The 16,895-nt window shown below is 41.0% G+C and overlaps 1 protein-coding gene across 2 annotated transcripts in view; it reads left to right on the top strand.

Moving 5' to 3' along the window:
• DLG5 (discs large MAGUK scaffold protein 5) overlaps positions 1-13,692 on the top strand; it is a 154,126-nt gene extending 140,434 nt beyond the window's left edge. For both annotated transcript variants that reach the window (XM_081956495.1, XM_081956494.1), the window contains exons 30-33: positions 1,232-1,359; positions 6,420-6,529; positions 9,978-10,087; positions 11,888-13,692. In XM_081956495.1, coding sequence (XP_081812621.1) covers positions 1,232-1,359; positions 6,420-6,529; positions 9,978-10,087; positions 11,888-11,991 — 452 coding nt within the window. In that variant the 3' untranslated portion in view covers positions 11,992-13,692. The remainder of the gene's footprint in view (positions 1-1,231; positions 1,360-6,419; positions 6,530-9,977; positions 10,088-11,887) is intronic.
• The last annotated feature ends 3,203 nt before the right edge of the window (positions 13,693-16,895 follow it).

Below are 16,895 nucleotides of genomic sequence, written 5' to 3'. Positions count from 1 at the left end.
AGCTTAATTGCTTGTGAGAGGTTGCTTTTCCAAAGGTTTAGTGCCAGCACTGAAGTGTTTATCCAGATGTATTTTTAAAACGTTTCCAGTATATCATGTGCTTTGCCATTCTTTGGAGTTGTCTGGTTAACTTCTAGTGTGGCCTGTTTGCCGCCCACAATCAACAGATCCAGCATTCAATATATTAAGATAATAACAGATCTCTTTCTTTTCTCATTCTTATATACACAACACACACACACACTTACACACTTTCTCCCTTTAGCAATATAGTATTCTCCCTTCTTTGCCACGTTCCATATTTCACTCTGATAACTCTTTTGCTATGAAAGAGAGTATGCGGTGGCCTAGAGGTAGCACTCTCGCCTCATAATGGGATCGTATCCTGCCCCATACATCCCTTCGACCGATTCGCTCTCACAGAGAGGGACTTCTCCGGGTGCCGTCTACTAGGCAATGCCAGCGGGCGACGCCCAGGAGTAGGGCCTTCTCTGTGATGGGCCCGACCCTCTGGAATGACCTCCCCCCGGATATCAGAACTACCACCGACCTCCGCTCCTTCCATAAGAAGCTTAAAACCCACCAGTTCAATTTAGCCGGCCTGGCCTAATCCCAATTTTAGTCCCTCAGGTCTGCATTTTTTAAATTTTTAGGGGTACGCTTTTTAGTTGGTTTTAACTTTTATTATTCTGTACAGCTGTGTTTAGGTTTAATTCGCTTTTAAGGGTATAGGGTATTTATCTTTTGTATTTGTTTTTAATGAGACGCCCGTACACCGCCCCGAGTCCCTTCGGGGAGAGGGGGCGGTCTATAAATCTTGTAAATAAATAAATAAATAAATAAATAATCAGAAGCCTGTTGAGTTCGATCCTAGGTAGTGGCAGATATTTCTCTCTCTGGGCGCAAAGAGAGAATATCTGCTGCGAACCCCACATAGGTGTCAGGAAGGGCATCCGGCCAGCAAATGCTCAGCTCCCTTCAATCCCTGCGACTCCACTCCGATGCAAGGGATTACAGAAGTCATTAAAAGAAAAAACTGTTTTGCTATGAAAAATTCTCAGATGGCGGATGTATTCCTTGATGATCCCAAACAGCCTTTTCCCAGATCCATGCCACTAATAATTGCACCAGTGAAACCTGGGTCAGGGGGGTGGGGGGAAATGTTTCTGTTAAATCAATGTATTTTGGCTAAAACCAAATAAACCGTTGTTTGTTTTTGTTTTCCAAACAGAGGTGATGAAAGCTTCCCAGCAAGCCATCGAACGGGGTGTGAAAGACTGTCTATTCATAGATTATAAACGTAGGAGTGGGCATTTTGACGTGACAACTGTGGCTTCCATAAAGGAGATCACGGAGAAGGTGCTTTTCTTTCCCTCAACTCTTAGCCTCTTGATCAGGGGTGTCAAACTCGATTTCATTGAGGGCCTCATCAGGGTTGTGTTTGTTCTGACCTAGGCTTCACCAAATCACGAAGCAGACTCCTTGTCCCGACAAAACCCCTTTTTATTAAGCGAACGTGAATTCCTCTCATTCACATCCAGCAAAGTCCCGGCAAACAGTCTTTCAAGGGTGAATTTACAACCATAGAGCTTATCAGGCTTGGAGAGCTGCCAGGCCGATATCTTCCAAACGCAACGCTATACAAGGAAATACTTGGCAAGGAGTCTCTGAGAGTCATGAACAAATCTTCACGCTAATTAAGTGAACGAATTGTCTCCTGCAAACTCCACTTCCCTTTTGCTCCTCTTTGTGCCCTATGGGAGGGGACCATTCACTTCCACCTGTGCCTTCACTCCCAAGTCAGCCCTTGTTTTTTAACTGTTCCCTTCTTCTGGCAGCTCTGCACTTGCGTAGATTGGGAACAGGCTCTAGCTGTTCTTCTAACCCACTGATCTCCGACTCTGAAGGCAGCTGAAAACTGTCGGGAGGCCCTGGCCCCATCTCTGCCTTTGATGCAAAACACTCATCAGAGCCTTCCCCAGGACTGGCCCATGTTCTTCCCCAACCACCTCGCTGTCTGAGTCTGCCACCAGCTCCGCTGATGGGCCACAACAGTGTTTGACCTCGTGGGGGTGGGGGTGGCGGAGTGGGCATGGCCAGGATGGGCATTGCCAGTTTGACATCAGTTGTGGTGGGGGGCACCTGTGATGGCCTGTGCACTCTGCCAGACAGAAAACGGGCTCCCGAGCTCCGTTTTTGGCTGCGACGGCCTCCTGCAACCCTTTGCCAGTAAAAATGGAGCTTGGGAGCACCGTGTGCAGCCCTCCCGAGCTCCGTTTTCACTGGCAGAGGCACCACGGGCCAGTCCTTTGCTGTTTCCAGGGCAGCTCCATGGGCCAGATCTAAACACCTCGTGGGCCGGATCCAGGCCTTGAGTTTGACACCCCTGCTCTTGCTAGAAAAAGGAACATAATTATAAATTTTCAAGTTTAACCCTGTAGGTTTCCGGAATAAAAAACAGGGAAATTTTGAAATAGGATTCTCAGCTATATCAAAATGCCATTGTTTAAAACTGGTACAAACACTTCGGGCTAAACCTCCGCTCGTTTTAGTCATGGTTTGTTGAACAAGCCAGAATCAACCAGTCTTGCAGATTGAGCCAGGAACACTGGTCTATTTGACCACTTCTTGGCTTGTTCTCCTTCCTTATTTTAGAACCTGTTGACTCCTTCTATAAAAATAGTTACAGACCTGAGAAAGGCACCACCCAGACAAGGCAGGAAACAGCATCCGATGTATCTTCCTTTTCTAATTGTGCTAACCACAGGAGAATTGTGGCTTCGGATTGTGAAAACAAACCATTGATTTGGTCATTGACTTTGCCTGCACAACATGTTCAAGTAGAAACAGCCCTAACCAGATTAGCTCTGTGTCAGAAATTAGCAGACCGATAAGATTCATTTCTATTATTAGAGCAAGGTAGAGGCTCAGAAGTCAAGCTAATGAGTTCTACGTGAAATCAAAACTCAGCTTAAAAAAACATTTGTAATAACTAGGCAATGTGTGCAGAACAAAATAAGAGAGGTAAACATCTCCAAGAATTCAACAAAAGGCTGGACAGCTATTTGTATGGAAGGGTTTCCTGCTTGAGCAGAGGGTTGAACTAGAAGACCTTTAAGGTCCCTTCCTCTGTTCTGCATTCTGTTCTGTTTCATTCTGTTCTGTTCTATTCCATTCCATTCCATTCATTATTCTATTCTATTTTCTGTTCTATTCTATTCCATTCTTCCAAGAGTTCCAAGGCTCCTCCCAACTCTTTCATTCTGTCATCTTTGTTCTGTCTTGATGGAATGGCTACATCAGTTCAGATGTGGTCCAACCACAACTTAAATTATTGGTGAATCTGTTTCTTTACATTAAGGACTTCCCTACACCTTCCCATCAGAACAGAACAGAATAATAGAGTTGGAAGGGACCTTAGAGATCTTCTAGTCCAATCCGCTGCTCAAGCAGGAGACCCCTACACCATTTCAGCCATTCCATCAAGACAGAACATAGAACACAGAATGAAACACATTCTTCCATTCCTTGGAAGAATGGAATAGAATAGAATAGAATAGAATGAGAAATAAGTAGGATGGGATGGAACGGAAAGGAATGGAATAGAATAGAATAGTGTATGAAATAATTAGGATGGGATGGAATAGAATAGAATAGAGTATGAAATAATTAGGATGGGATGGGATGGAACGGAACAGAACAGAATAATAGAGTTGGAAGGGACCTTGGGGGTCTTCTAGTCCAACCCCCTGCTCAGGCAGGAAATCCTATACCACCCCAGACAAATGGTTGTCCAGTCTCTTCTTAAAAACCTCTAGTGTCAATGCATCCACAACTTCTGGAGGAGGCATGTTGTTCCACTAATTGTTTTCACTATTGGGAAATTTCTTCTTAATTCTAAGTTGCTTCCCTGTTCGTTCTTTTGTCCTTTCATCACCATAGGCAGTTTTCAACTGGCTCAGTATTAAAGTGAGCATAAGTTCCACTGTAAAGCCAGATCCATCCATCTGGTTCTTTTGGACATTATGTAGATATAAATAGATACTCATTGCTACTGGATAACCACTTTGGCTAACAGCCAGGGCTAGGAACAGAGGTCTGGGAGTCTCATCTTTCTAAGCATGGAAACCTGTGGGGTCTTCATCCTCTCTCAGCCCTATTCACTTCACAGTTGACTGTTGTGGGGAGAATAGGTGTCAGGAGCATTAGGTTCCTATGGCCCCTGGAGTTGACCAAAAGTGAAGATGGGATGAAAGTCCAAATTATACATTTAAAAAATAAATTGAAATATCATTGCTTTGTCCCATTTACTTCATTCCTTAGCAATATGATGGGCTGTGACTACAATAATATCAGATCAAAGTTATGAATATCAGGCTGCAGTAACAGTAACAACAACAACAACAACAACAACAACAACAACAACTAGAAACTCCAATATTCATATTGGCTGTTATTACTTTAATTATGTATTTATTTATTATTATTACTATCTCTTTTATTAATTAAACATGAAACTCACTCAGCTGAACATTTAGATATTTGTGATACATTTCTAAATGTTCAGTTGACTGAATTTCATGTTTAATGAATAAAAGAGATAATAATATAATTAATAATTAAAATAATAACAGCCAATACAAATATTGGAGTTCCTATTAAATTAATACTAATGAGTGACACAAAGAAGCCCAACTAATAACGTTACATATATAATTGCAGTAAATGAAGGTGGAGGATGAGGAAGAAATGACCCCAAAAAATCTGCAAAATTTCCAGAGTGGATCCATAAATCATTATACTTAGTAATTGATGCTAGAACCAGAAAATTGATGCTGTCCTTTTTCACACTTGGGATAAATGCACAAGTTGGTGGTTACAGAGAATATTTCTTTGCTATCTACTGTATGAGCATGGGACAGAAATGAGTTAGCAACTGTTAGTGATAGAAAAGAGGAGTCAGTAGTTCTGCGATCCAGGAGTAGGAAGTAGGGAGGGGGGAGAAGAGGAGAGAAGGGGGAGGGGAGGGGAGGGGAGAGGACAGGAGGGGAAAGGGAGGGGAGGAGAAGGAGAGGAAAGGAATGGAGGGGAAAGGAGAGGGAGAGGAGGGGAGGAATAGCCAACACTCCAGAAGATAGGCTTAAGATACAGAAGGATCTTGACAAACTTGAACATTGGGCACTATCTAATAAAATGAAATTCAATGGTGAAAAGAGTAAGGTTCTACATTTAGGCAACAAAAACGGAATGCACAGGTACAGTATAGGTGATACCTTACTCAGTAGTAGTAACTGTGAAAGGGATCTTGGAGTCCTAGTGGACAACCATTTAAATATGAGCCAGCAGTGTGCAGCAGCTGCCAAAAAAGCCAACACAGTTCTAGGCTGCATCAACAGAGGGATAGAATCAAGATCACGTGAAGTGTTAATACCACTTTATAGTGCCTTGGTAAGGCCACACTTGGAATACTGCATTCAGTTCTGGTCGCCACGATGTAAAAAAGATGTCGAGACTCTAGAAAGAGTGCAGAGAAGAGCAACAAAGATGATTAGGGGACTGGAGTCTAAAACATATGAAGAACGGTTGCAGGAACTGGGTATGTTTAGCTTAAGAGAAAGAAGGACTAGGGGAGACATGATAGCATTATTCCAATATCTCAGAGGTTGCCACAAAGAAGAGGGAGTCAAACTATTCTCCAAAGCACCTGAGGGTAGAACAAGAAGCAATGGGTGGAAACTAATCAAGGAGAGAAGCAACTTAGAATTGAGGAGAAATTTCCTGACAGTGAGAACAATTAATCAGTGGAACAGCTTGCCTCCAGAAGTTGTGAATGCCCCAACACTGGAAGTCTTTAAGAAGATGTTGGATAGCTATTTGTCTGAAACGGTATAGGGTTTCCTGCCTAGGCAGGGGGTTGGACTAGAAGACCTCCAAGGTCCCTTCCAACTCTACTATTGTATTGTATTGTATATAAGAGGGAGGAACAGAGGGGAGGGGAAAGGAGAGGAGGGGAGGAGAGAAAGGAAAGGGAGGGGAAAGGAATAGAGGGGAAAGAGGGAGGAGGGGAGAGGAACAGAGTGGAGGGGAAAGGGAAGGGAGAGGAAAGGGATGGAGGAGAAGAGGGGAGAGAGGAGAGGGAGACAAGGGTAGGGGAGAGGGAATGGGAGAGGAGTGGAGGGAAAAGGAGGGAAAAGGAGAGGAAGAGAAAAGGGGGGGAGGAGAGGAGAGGGAGTAATAGGTAAGTTGGTTTTGGATTTACTGTAGAGCAGCAGGCAAGCTCCTGTTGAGTCGACCCTCTGCTACCATATGGGATTAATTATACAGATCAGCCTTGCAGAATTCTCCGTTAAGGCTGCTAAACGAACATCATCCTAGCGTCTTGCATAACCAACCCGAAGCCTGTCTTATTCTGTTCTTAGGATTGCCACTGTCTCTTGGACATCGCGCCTCACGCCATTGAGCGGCTGCACAGCATTCACATCTACCCAATAGTCGTCTTCGTTCGCTACAAAAATGCCAAGCAGATCAAGTAAGTGCGAAGTATGGAGTCATAGACTTTATCTTTCCCTTTTCCTCAACAATCCTCAGTTTAAAAAAAAGCAACGATTATGACTCGCCTTTGCATTCCTGTGTGTAGGCTTATTCCTAACAATTCCTTCTGGTAAACTGCACTTGAAGCCAACTGGATTATGCTGAGCATTCATGTTCATTGCATATCACATGTAATAAGAAACATGCCTAATCAAGCACAAACCTTTGCCAGAATGAAAGAAACTCCAGGTGACCATTAGGACAGGTCGTTCATGACATGAACCTACCGTGTTTCTCCAAAAATAAGACCTCCCCGGATAATAAGCCCAATGGAGCTTTTGAGTGCATGCGTTAAAATAAGCCCTCCCCTAAAATATTTAAATGCATGTGCAGCCAGTCGCCGCCATTTCCTGGTGGGGAGGGGAACATGCCCCACGCATAACCCACAAAAACAGCGGCATGCTCAGTGAAGCTAGGTCTGGCAAGAGTGTGCCAGAAACAGAGACAGAACCTCTGGCCCTCTCTGAATCAGCTGATCCACAGGCCGAGGTTAAGGGGCCTCCTGCACCTCAAAAATAATAAGACCTCCCTGAAAATAAGGCCAAGCGCTGTCTTATTAATAAGACCCTGTCTTATTTTGGGGAAAACATGGTAGTTAAGGTAAAGGATTGTTTATTAAGAATAAAGGTTTTTCTAGTATTGACTTTGACTTAGTCCAACTGTATGGGTATATCCATGTGGGAGTTTTGGTCACATTGCTATTTCTTTGGGGAGCTATTTTTTGCAAATTCCCGATCAAGACTACAGCCAGGGGAATTCTTGGTCATTTCCCATCCAAGGACCCAAGAGAAGAGTTTCAAAAGGAGCAAGGAGAAATCAAGCCAAAAGCTCTATTGTTTTAGCATTTATAAGAGGTGGATGAAAAACTGCCGACCTTTCTGATTGACACGCTCAGCATCTTAATCACTGAGCCACCACATCCCATTTTAGGAATGGTAGACATAATATATTGTTTATAGGTGATGCAGGTCAGAATGGGACAATTCGCCCCTCCCAACTTGGCATGGCCAACTCAACCACAGCCGACTTGCTGCAGGACAACTTGCCATGGCCAATCCACCATGGGAACAACTCAATTCAACAATTCAACTTAATGATGTAAAATGATTAAACATTATTTTAATTTTTGCATTTCATTTTCTCCCTCCTTCGGCATCCTTTCTTTAACGATGCCATCCCACCATTTCTTTGATATTAGTGTAACTCTTGTCCCGCAGCGAGTTGTCATAGATCCGATACAGGTAGTCCTCAGCTTAGTGACCATTTGAAGTTACAACAACACTGAAATAAGTGACTTCTGACCATTTTTCACACTTAACAACCGTTGCAGCATCCCCATGGTCACCTGATAAAAATTCAGACGCTTGGCAACTGGCATGTATTTATGACAGTTGAAATGCCCCATAGGCACGTGATCCCATTTTGTGACCTTCTGACAAGCAAAGTCAATGGGGAAGCCAGATTCACTTAACGACAGTGTTCCTATCTTTTAACAACTGCAGTGATTCACTTAACGACTGGGGCAAGAAAGGTTGTAAAATGGGGTAAAACTTACTTAATAGCCATCTTGCTTAGCAACAGAAATGTTGGGCTCAATTGTGGTCGTAAGTCGAGGTCTATCTGTGCCTGCCCATGAGAGCAGATTGCTTGAACTGTTTGAAAGTCCTTGCTGTTCCTTCTGTGGGCACTAGAGGGCGCTCTCCTCACATCCTTGCATCAGCTGTTGCTGTAAAATCTATGGTCTTTCATGGACCTGTTCTATCTCATTTTTTTTTATTGTAAAATTTTATTGGTTTTTTACAAATGTTTTAGGGGAAAAGGTAAATAGATGTAGAAAAATTTTGACAGCTACATCATGCGGGAGGTAGAAATCCCCCCGAATCTCACAACTTTAACAAAAAAGAAAAGAAAAAACAAAATTTGAATAAACTTTGGCAGTTTTTTGTTTTTACATTCAATCATCAATATATTTAATCATCTTTTATATCACTTCCAAGAGTTACATTATAACAACAATTGCAAAAATGTTTCAACTCATTTTTGTGATCTGAGTCTTCTAAATGTTGCATCCTCCCCCCTGTCTGCTGGCAGAGCCGCAGCCCCTCCCTCCTTCACCTCTTGTGTACTGTCCCCTGTTTGATCTAGGAGGGCACTATTTTTTTTAATAAAGGCCTCCGCCTCCGCAACTGTGTTAATTCTAATTCTACTGCCCTCCCAGAAAATTAGCATTCCTTCTGGCAACAACCATTTAAACCAGATTCCATTGTTATATAATTTCTTTGCTAATGAGGAGTATTTCTTCCTCTTATCTCTTACTTTCTTTGGAATCTGTTTAAGAATGGTTATTTCTTTGTCTTTATATTTAAGTGGTCCCACCCTCTGAGCTCCTAAGACCTCGTCTCTTGTGGTCTTTCTAAGAAATTTAACATGTACTTCCCTTGGCACGTTGTGTGTTCTAGCGTATGCTGAGTTAATCCTATAGATCAAATCAATATCCCACCATAGCTGTTGTTTGTCCCTTTTAGTATATTCTGCTAAAATTGTGGTCATAATCTCCTTGAGATCTTCATTCTCTGTTTCTGGCAAGTTTTGGAATCTAAGAAAAAAAGACATTCTCTCAAATTCCACCTTTATCATATGGTTTTCAAATTCTACATTCCCTTTCTGGATTGCTTTAATCTCTTCCCTCAGCCTAGTCGCGCCCTCCTCCAGCACCCCTATTCTCTGTTTATTTTGTATTGTTTGTTGTTGCGTTTCTCTGAGCTGATCATTTAAATCTGCCAGTTGTTTTTTCAATTTGTCCTGTCCCTTTAAGAGAGTTTGAGACATTTGCTCAACTGATAGTTCCTTTGAGCTTTCTCCAGTCGCTTTAGGTTGTAAAAATGAAGCCAATGGTGTCTTTTGGGTAATCGGGCTGGACGTAGATGATGTTGGGGCCAAAGACAGTTTACCAGGCGGTAATTTTTTAGGACCCATGTTAGGTTCAGAGATAGCTATAAATCTGCACAAAGAAATGGCGTCTGTGGAAAGACACAACCGGGAGAAGTCACAAGACAAGCAAGTCCAGAGGAGAGCGTAGGTCTCTATACAGCTCCAAGCCAGGTGGTATAAATCAATATTCCAAATCCAAGGGAGATACGTGCGCGGAGAGGCTCCTGGAGATCTCTAGGGTGTGATATAGTACAAAGCCAGAAATTCTTTCAAAAGGGAAATTCATTCATAAGTGCAAGAAGAAGGAGGAAGTTGGCCATCTTGGCTCCGCCTTCACAGGAGATCAGAAAGCAACGTCCAAAGTTTCCATAAAGTAGTTTAAAAGAATCAACTCAGCGATCTTCTATCTCATTTATTAAGAGAGAGATGGATATGTACGTATTTGTGTCTTCCAGAGAGCAAAAGGATCCCGTCTTCTTGAAAGACAAGGTGACCCAGAAACATTCCAAAGAGCAATTTGAGACGGCTCAGAAGATAGAACAGGAATACAGCAAGTATTTCACAGGTTGGTATTTAAGAAAACAGGTGCTGCAGAACGAAGCAGAGTTTTCCACTGCTCTTTGGCCCAAAAGGGGGTAGGAACTCACTAGAGGGTTTTCAGAGAGCTGCCCTTCACTTCATCCATTCCCTTTGAGAAATTAAAATGAAATCGTCAGGAGAGAACAACCACTTCCGTCCCATGGAGCAGCTTTGGATATTCAGGTCTACAGAGATTCTCAGTCACCCGGGACAAAGTTGTCTCAAAGTTGAAGCAAAACCATCTTCTTCTTCGTCTCCTCCCCCTCCTCTATCATCATCTCCTCCTCCTCCTCTTTTTCTTCATCTTCTACTACTACTACTACTTCTATTACTACTTCTCCTTCTCTTCCTCCTCCTCCTGTTGTCTTCTCCTCCTATATCATCTTCTCCTCCTCCTCTATCATCTCCTCTCCTCCTCCTCCTTCTTCTCCTCTTCTCCTCCTCTTCTTCTACTTCTACTTCTTCTCCTCCTCCTCCTTTCTCATGCCATGTTTTGATCTCTGGGGGAGTTAATTAAGCCATTCAGATAACTTTAACAACAAGGTCACAGAGGCTTGCTTAGGAAATGTTCTATTAAAAACCCAGGAGTCGGAGTGGCTGATATAGGGAGGTGCTGATGAGGTACTCAGAATATGATGCTTAAACGCTCAGTTACACGGAATTTAAATGTTGCATAAGACCTCCTTGCTTGATCTGATTTTACCTGATTCATTCTTTTCAGGGTGTGGACAAGCAAATCTGTGCTTTGAATGCTTCTTATATGTAGGTAGTTCACCGATTACGATCCTAGGAAAACTATGAAAACAAGATAAAAGTCTGAGGTTAAATAGATAAAAAGAAAATACAGTTATAAAATACATAGAATCATGGGGCTGGAAGGAACCATGGAGGTCTTCTAGTCTAATCCCCTGCCCAAGTGTTCTGACCTAGGCTTCCCAAAAGCATGAAGCAAACTCCTTATCCTGACAAAAAAAAACCCTTTATTAATTTACTGTGAATTCTGCTCATTCACATCCAGCAAAGTCCTTCAAGGGAGGATTTACAGTCACAGACCTTATCTGGCTTGGAGAGCTGCCAGGCCGATATCTCCAAAACCTAGCAAGGAGGCTCGGAGAGTGACAAACCAATTAAGTGAACTAATTGTCTCCTGCAAACTCCACTCTCCTTTCACTCCTCTTTTATTTCTTCTGGGAGGGGCTATTCATCATCCACCCGTTGCCTTACTCCCAAGTCAATCCCTGTTCTTTAGCTGTTCCCTTTGTCTGGCAACTCTGTGCATGTGCACATTGGGAACAGGCTCCAGTCTACCTCACTGATGTCTGACTAGCACTGATGATGTTACCTAGTTTGGGTCATGAAACTTAAAAGAGAGAGAGAGATTGAGGGAGGGGGAGAGATTGAATGAGAGAGAGAGAGATTGAAAAGGGAGTGAGAGATTGCGACGGAGAGAGATTGCAAGGAAAAGAGAGATTGAGAAAGAGAGACTGAGCGGGAGAGGGATTACGAGGAAGAGATTGAGAGAGAGATTGAGAAGGGAGAGACAGATTGCGACTGAGAGGGAGAGGGAGAGAGATTGAGAAGGGAGAGAGAGAGAGAGAGAAAGATTGAGAGAGAGATTGAGAGACAGGTGCTTATGGTGAAAATCCAATGCAAAATGCTTGGAGGTAATCCCGTAGGCATGTGGGAACATCTTGCTCCATCGTGAGTCAAGGCCTAGCTGTGCTTCATTTGTGCGGTTCTCTTAGTTGGCAAATAAAAACGGATGGTTGTCTTCTTCTTTTCTCAGGCATTGTCCAAGGAGGACCCCTTTCCGTCATTTGCACTCAAATCATGACCACGGTGGATCAAGAGCAGAACAAAGTCCTGTGGATCCCTGCTGGCCCCCCCTAGATCGATGCCATGAAAAAAATACTGTTCGCTTGCAACAGATTGTACCTAAGCAGCTGACGGGTGTGTGTGTGTGCCAATTTGTTGTAGTTACCTATGCGGTAGGTTCAAAAGCATCACAAAAAACGTCATCTGCAAAGTGTGTTTGGAAAACAGTGACGGGTCGCTGACAGCCGAATCCATCTCATTTTTGTCTCGGCATGGACAAGCAAATCCAAGAGTCCTTTTTTCAGAAAAAAATAAAACCCGAAGACTTTGTGACTCTGCGAGAAAAAAACAGAAAGAAATCCTTTAGATTACGTTTACAAAAACCTTTTGCCCTGCTCCCCCAAGATTTTGGGTTTGTGTTTACTTGAATCTTTTTTTTAACAAAAGAATTTTGTTGAGGTTCTCCTCCGCTGCCCTCCCTCCCTCCAACCCACCCACCCAAGCACCCCCATGACAACGGTGCGAGAAGGACTCTCTTCTTGACATGTGGCTCCTTCCAAGAGTAGCCATTTTGTGTCAGGATGACTGACATGCATGGATTTTGAGGAGTGGGCTTCCCCACAGGTACTTGACAGGGGGAAAAGCAGTCCTCCATGGGTCAGGCCACTGTGTGTATGTGTGTCTCTGTGTGTGTGTGTGTGTGTACGTCCCGTGTTCTTTGTCCAAAGTTACCGCTTTTATTTTATGCATGGATTTTGCTATTTAAATATCACAATGTACCCAGTGTGCTCCTTGTCTCTTTTAAAAATTGAGTTCGGACCTCGCCGTTCAAAACCATAAATCAAAAAGGGGTTATAATTTAGGCCTAGACTGTTTATGTTACCAGGTGTAGATAGTTTACACAACGGGACGGGATGCTGACATTGGTGAAAGTTGGTCCTTGGAGTAAAATAGCCATAGGGATTTTTTTATTTAATTAGAAACACAGTTCAGTTTTAGGGGACCCGAAAGCTTCAAGTTTGGTCTGTGACTCTTAGTTTTACCACTGTTGGAAACAAACAGACAAACACGTGTATGGTTTTGTTTGTTTTTTAAATTCATTAGAATTTGTATTTCCTGCCTGTATCGATCTCTACTGTATATTGCCTTTTCCTCTTCCCTTTCTCTTCTTTTTTAAAAAAATTAGGACTTTCTTTGTTTTCCTCCCCAACCATCATTTTATTATATTTTTCCTTCATGAAATAATTGCATGTCGTGTTTTTTAGGTACCGTACCTTGCTAAAAGTTTTCTTTAGAGCCGCGTTTGCGGCGACCGTTCCTAACATTTCATTAGATGGGGGGGGGGGATTATTATTATTATTTTGTTCTGTGGGCTTGCCTTCCAGTTTTGAGGGTTTTTTTTTCCTTTTTTTATTTGCATAAATTTAAAAAAAAGGGATTTGTCTTGCACAATGACTCAAAAGCAGCACTTGGTTGGAAATTATACCTTCTCTTTTACAGATACTGTTTTGTAATTCTGAATACCAGAGAGAAAGGAGAAAAATGTAGAAAGGTTATATAACACACGCAGAGTGGAAATATTGTTTATAGGTTGAGGGACAGCATTTCTATTTTCTTTTTTTAAAAGGAGAGAGGCTTGAGATGGACTATGGTACGATGAAAGAAACCAATACTGTTCCAACAGTAATTTTTTCTGTACTAAAAATGTCACTTTATATCAAAACAAAAAATAAAAGAAACTTAAGTATTGTGTTAAATAAAGGTCAATTTCTATAATTTGAAGGGTACGGATATTTGTTGCTTGCTTACAGTTGAGTCTATTTTTTATTTTATTTCAATTTATTTATTAAATTTATGTGCCATTCATCTTGCTGTCTCAGCAACTTTGGGCAGCTTATGATTTATGTAGCCACATATCTCCGAATAAAGTGACACAATAACAGATGACAAATAAGCTTCTCAGCCAAAACACAATATCAGCAATAAGCAGAAAACCCATTTGTTTTGCAGGGAACAAAATAGAAAGTTCTGGAATCGGTTTTAGATTAGGAGGAACCATTTGAAAACAAAGGTGGTGCATGTGCATTTTCCTTCATAAGCTTAGGTAGGGAAAATACTTTCCCAAATTTTGAGGCGTCTTAGAACAACAAAAGTGAGTTTCAAAAAAGGACTAGATAAGTTGATGTCGGATATGAAAAATTGGGATCATACAGCTTAAGCTCCAGCTAAGCTGATTTATTACTCATGTTTATACACAAGAATCCAGTAAACTAAACTAAACTCAGCGCTAATTCGACGCTAGATAAGAGTCAACAGAATTCAAGAGAGGTTCGGCTTGGATCGCTTATGGGACCCCAATAACTCCAGGCTGATTACTTTTTTGACTCCACCCTCAGGTTCTCTCTTTCCTTCTACACTTGGGCTGCAATTCTTTTTCTCTTTATTACAAATGGGTAAGTTTGATGCAAGATGACTCGGTTGTTGGTCTACATTTTCGTTTTTATCCGATCCTGTGTGCTACTGCTGAGAACCTGCAAATCAAGCAGGACTGCTTGCCTGTAATTGTTTTTCAGAAGTGTTGTTTGATCTTTGCTGGAAAATGCTAAAATCTGGTACCGTTTCTGGGTTTGTTTGTTTTTCAATGAGGTGTCCTAGGCAGGCCTGGGAAACAAGGCTTGGCACTTGCAGGAGATTGTGCTTCTTAAGAAGATGTTAGGTGACCAATTTTTTTACAATGAAAAGGAGGACAAATAAATTGGAAAAAAATATCATAAATAAAAGAAATATTTTATTCATTGCAATAATAATACACTAAAATATGACATGCATAATAAAAACATTTGTAACATTTTATATTGTAATTATGTTTACATGCCTGTTAACTATTATTTAAATGAGTACTTTTCCATTGAATTAATATTTTTTGTCAATGTATCATCTTCTAACAATATATTGAACAAGAAATATCCTTCATATTGAATTTTACGGCAAGTGCTGCAGCTAGAGTATCAACATTCAATCTCGATTTATCACTTGTCCAAATATCATTAGCAATTGAAAAAACACTTTCAACTGCTGTTGAAAGGCAGGGCAGCACAACGTAAATTGAACAAGTATAAATAAATTTTCACATGGAATATGTTCATTTTTAAAATGGCTGAAAATTTCCACCCATCTTTTATCAATTTCAACGTGTTGATATTCCCATTGTATTAATTTTTCAGAATTTAAATATACATTCAGTCTTCTAATTTCTTCAAAGAGACAATTGTCGTCTATTTTAATGTCTGGCATTTCTTTAGATAAAAACTCAACATAAGATTCAATATCTGTCCAATATACTTGTGATGAAGTCAAAAAACACAATTGAAAACTGTTATTTCCCGTGATGTTTGTTTCAGACCATTCTTCGATATATTGAAAACATGTTTGGTAAAAATTCTGCACTTATTTGATAAACTTTTCCGTTATACCCGGATTTGATTCCTCTAAGTCTGACAATTTTCTTTTTATAATTAAAGGAAGATATTTATCTTCAAATCGAGATTTATATTGAAGGATAAAGTCATTCAAAATAAGACTAACTTCTGTAGCTGAAATGTGTTCACCTTCAATCTTTTGAATTGTTTTGTGAAAAATGGATGCTTGATTATGTACAAAATACATTAATATCTCAGATATTTCTGTCAAGGAATATAATTTAAACCCTTTGTAATTAATGATGATGGATCGTGGCTTCTCCTCGAAATATACTTCTTGAATAAGCAAAAATAAACCCAAAGCAAGATCTAATAAAAACATTTTAATATAAAAGAAAGTAAAAATACAAACTTGCTAACTGAATTAATTACATCTTGACAGAGCTCTGTGCCTACCTCTCTTGGCAGGCGAACAAAAGAACAGAAGTGAAAGTTAAGAAAGAATGTGAAAGTGCATGTGCAGTAAATCATCGCAGATAAGAACTGTGACCTGCGCAATAAATCTTCAGCACAGCTAGCAAATCAATTAACACAGTGATACCCCTTCTTTTGCTAGTTGGGTGAATAACATCAAATAAGGCACATCTTCTTTCGCAGATACTCGTGTTGAGCTGCTGGAAGCGGTTTGTTGAGCATATCAGCAATTTGTTCATGTGTAGATACATATTGCAATTTAACAAAACCTTGTTTAACTAATTGCTTTGTGTTTTGATAACGAATGTCAATGTGTCTGGACCTAGAACCTGTGAAATGTGACTTAGAAATATAAACCACCGATTCATTATCTTCCATCACGATGATTGGTCGAATCGGACATGTCCAGATATCTGCGATCAAAGCATCAAACCATGTTAGAGAATTACATGCATCTGAAACACAAGCATATTCAGCTTCAGTAGATGAACAAGAAACAAAATTCTGTTTTCTCACTTGCCAGTAAACAGGACAACCATTCAGGAACATCATGTAACGTGAAGTACTTTTGCGTGATTTCTTATCACTTGCCCAATCAGAATCTGCATAATAACATAATTCTGCATAATCAGTATGTGTTGGTTCTAGCAATAACTTCATGTGTTTAGTGTGTTTCAGGTATTTCAATAACTTCTTAACGCATGTCCAATGAAATTGTTTTGCCTTACCTACGTGTCGTGATAAGAGATTAACACTAAGTGCAATGTCGGGTCTGGTCCAACTACTAATGTACAACAGTGTCCTGACATCTTTAATTTTGACTCACCAGTCAAAGGAGTGACAGAAAATGCCTGTTGAGGGATATGCATTTGAGCAGCTTGCTGTGCAGGTAAATATACTGGTTGTTGAGCCAGGGGGCGCTGTAACATGACGTGTGGTCTCTGTGTTACATTTGCCATTGGTGCTTGAGCAGCAAAATTAATTTGGCTTGGTTGAGAGGCTGGCATTTGCCTTTGCCGTATTAAGTTTTGCCTTGTTCCATCTAGGGAAAATCCAACACCACCAGGGGGAGTTGAAGATTTAACC

This window comes from Natrix helvetica, assembly GCF_964273705.1.
Source record: "Natrix helvetica genome assembly, chromosome: 5".
NCBI lineage: Eukaryota > Metazoa > Chordata > Lepidosauria > Squamata > Natricidae > Natrix > Natrix helvetica.
Note: the sequence above shows the minus strand (reverse complement) of the source record. Positions and strands in the feature narration are given on the sequence as shown.